The sequence below is a fragment of the Tupaia chinensis genome, unplaced genomic scaffold (assembly GCF_000334495.1).
Source record: "Tupaia chinensis unplaced genomic scaffold, TupChi_1.0 Scaffold141090_1, whole genome shotgun sequence".
NCBI lineage: Eukaryota > Metazoa > Chordata > Mammalia > Scandentia > Tupaiidae > Tupaia > Tupaia belangeri.
Window position 1 is genome coordinate 627,890 of NW_006200956.1, and position 3,070 is coordinate 630,959.

Genomic DNA, 3,070 nt, shown 5'->3' on the forward strand with positions numbered 1-3,070 from the left:
CCTCTAGGTCTCTCTCTGTCTGTCTGGCGAGCGCACGCACGCGCCCTACAGTGAAAATCTCTCCAAAAAAAAAAATATTTCTCAAGATCGTAAAATTAATACTTGAAAGAAGAAAGGAACAGAGTTAGAATTACATCCCTTTCGAAAATAAACTGCCCTTGAGTTCTTGTAATAAGAGTCTTCTAAATACGTTGTTAACTTTCATTATTATTTCTACAAATAATTTCTGATCTGTGTATTTCAATAAAACTGCCCCGAATACCATTGATTTGGAAACAAATGTTCTTTGCATGGTATATACAAGGAATGCATATCTCAAAGCATCTTGGATATTTTTATCTATTTTATTTTCATATTTTCAGTATTTAAAGCCAAGTTAATGAAACACCACTGAGAAAATCAAGGCTATTTAATGCCATGCTCAGATACACTTGAAAGAGTTCTCAAAAGTGCCTATGGTAATGAGCAAGCCATAGTTTCAAACGTGGAAATAGATACAGTTCACTTTAGTGAAATCTCATCCTTTATAGGTACCTCATTTTTTATTTTTCCTTAAATTAATGTTCACCTTAGGAATATCCAGCAAAACTCAATGTTATAAAGGTGAGTGTGTGAATAATCTGTAAATGAATATATACACAGCCAACATTCAATTTGGCTTTCCATTCAAACAGAAACAGTGTCAGTGGATGTTGGGCCTTATTTTTCTATTCATGCTTACTTTTTCAGAGGTTTATAAACAAAGTAAAACAATTCAGATTTCAGTGGGAGAGCACACAGTAAATATATTTAGGTTTAAATAGAAAAAAACCCCACAAACTTTAAATATATCAAAACAGAGGTGTAACCATGCCACCATGCCAGGGACTCACTTGGGGACTGATCAACCATGTGGGGAATCATTCCACAGAAACATAATGGAGATGCAGAAGTGATCACTTCTTCCTCAAAGGCCTTAGGATGACCTTGACTGGAGCTGCCGGGTGGCGTGGTGGTTAAGGGCGCTGGATTCCCACATGGCTGACCGTGGTTTGAGTCCTGGGCCTGATGGCTTGCTTTCTCACTTTCCCTCTCTTGCTCTGTCTCTGGTCAAAATAAAAAAAAATAATAATAAATGAAAAGAAATAGAATAATTATTTTAAAAACAAGAAAAGAAAAGGTGGCCTTGATCATGAAACTCTTCGTCCTAATACACTTTGGCAACGAAAACCATTTTTAAGGGTAATTCCGCAGTTTGTGCTTGAGGTTCTCTAGCAAGCTGGGTGGCAAGTCTGGAACTCTTATACACAGCTGCTATTGCACTCTTGTAGAGCATAAAACAAAGTCAGCCTCCTCTGTATAATTTCAGTGTTTGGTGGGTTTTAACATTTCAGTGCTAACCTCGTTGTACTTCATAAATGCTGGGAAGCAGAGAACTAAATGATTAAATGCAGAATTTTTTTTTCCTGATTTTTTTTTTAAACCTTGCATTTCAAAGAAATGACTGGTAGGTTGCACTCAAATTTGCAAATTACCCAACTAAATGAAACTGGAATTCTATTTAATATTATATCAGGAAGTGGACTGGGGTCAAAGACTTAAACCCTAGACTTTTCATAAATCTTCTGTAACTGATCAAGAATTTAAACATTCATTTCTTCCTGGAAGTAAAACGTCTTTGAAATACACCCATGGAAATCATAGCATTATGCTTTAATGAACTGTATCCCAAATAGGGCTTACAAATAAAAAGCCAGGAAAAACTCAAATTAAAAATCTTTCCTAGGCCAAACATTACTATACAAATATTAACCATTAGCTTTCCACAAATGACGACAGATTCTATTTGAACAAAATATGTATTAAAGTGATTCCACCTTTAAAATATGAATCATAGAATTTATAAACCCAAAACCTTCATAGAATGTAAGGAAGTGAAAGAAAATTAAAGTAAACATACATAACAGCATTTGAATATACTGAAGTTTGCAACTGATCAGCAGCACATAAATTTAAGTCTGGAAGCTGTTACATTTCCCAATGAAGGCCTTAAACTAGTTACAGTACTATTCCCACCATAACCATTGGTTTCTCTGCACTTCAAATTTGAACTTCGCGTTACTGAAGGAGAAAAGATTAGGTTGGATTTAGTCAGACTTAGGATTTCTGCCTACTCGCTGGAGCTCTATAAGTAAAGATAGCCAACCCAATAAACCAGATTGAACAGGGCAAACGCTGTCGGAAAAAATATTCGGGAGTAGGAGTCGATCTTGGCAATGCGTATGTGAATTCTTCCTTCCCTCCAAGACCCCGTCCTGCAGTCTTCGAAGCAGCAAAAGAAGCTGGCGCAGTCTTTGCCCTCCAAACAGCGATAGCCATCGTCATCTTCTCCCTGCGGCAGGGAGATGCTGTGGATGGGGATCAGGGTGGACCCAGGGTGGAGGCCGGGCGAGATCTGCGTGAAGCAACAGAGACGGCTCTGAGACAAAGCAGCGCACAGAGAAAGACCCGTCTCTCCCCTCCACAAAACCTCGAGGGCACTGGCGGGCAGAGAGGACATCTAGATTTCTAAAACTTCAAGTTTTGCATTTCCAGTGTATGGTTAGGTTAAAATTGGTTGCACATAGCATTTTTTTTTAATATTCCAAAGAGATGCAAAAAGAGATGCCCCTGAAAAATAACATATATTTTACACCTTTAGAAAGTTGATCCAGCAAAATATTCTCAACTATGAATCTAAATCTAAAATGAGATTAAAGGGTATGTTTCTATGACATATACAGCAAGACATTTACAGAGTTATGGATTTGCTATTCTATGTTCTGTTACTTATTTTATTAATAGAATAAATGGCAAAGAACACTTTTTTTTTTTTTCTTTTTTTGGAGAGGTTTTTGCTATAGGGGCACATGTGCTCGCCAGAAAGACAGAGACAGAGAGGCAGAAAGCGAGAAATCACCCCCCAGGGGGGATGGCCATGCCACAATCCCTTCTCCTCCATTCTCCTCTCTGGATCTTGGGTACGCACACACACCCAGCGTGAGTTTAAGCCGCCGGGTCCGGGACTCAAACCGCAGTCAACTACAGTTGG

General features: G+C 38.2%; 1 protein-coding gene across 1 annotated transcript in view; it reads right to left on the reverse strand.

The window, feature by feature from the left end:
* Positions 1 to 1,101: 1,101 nt before the first annotated feature.
* Positions 1,102 to 3,070, reverse strand: part of GABRG1 (gamma-aminobutyric acid type A receptor subunit gamma1) — a 103,779-nt gene continuing 101,810 nt past the window's right edge. The window contains exon 9 of the mRNA XM_006162884.2: positions 1,102 to 2,434. Coding sequence (XP_006162946.1) covers positions 2,165 to 2,434 — 270 coding nt within the window. The 3' untranslated portion in view covers positions 1,102 to 2,164. The remainder of the gene's footprint in view (positions 2,435 to 3,070) is intronic.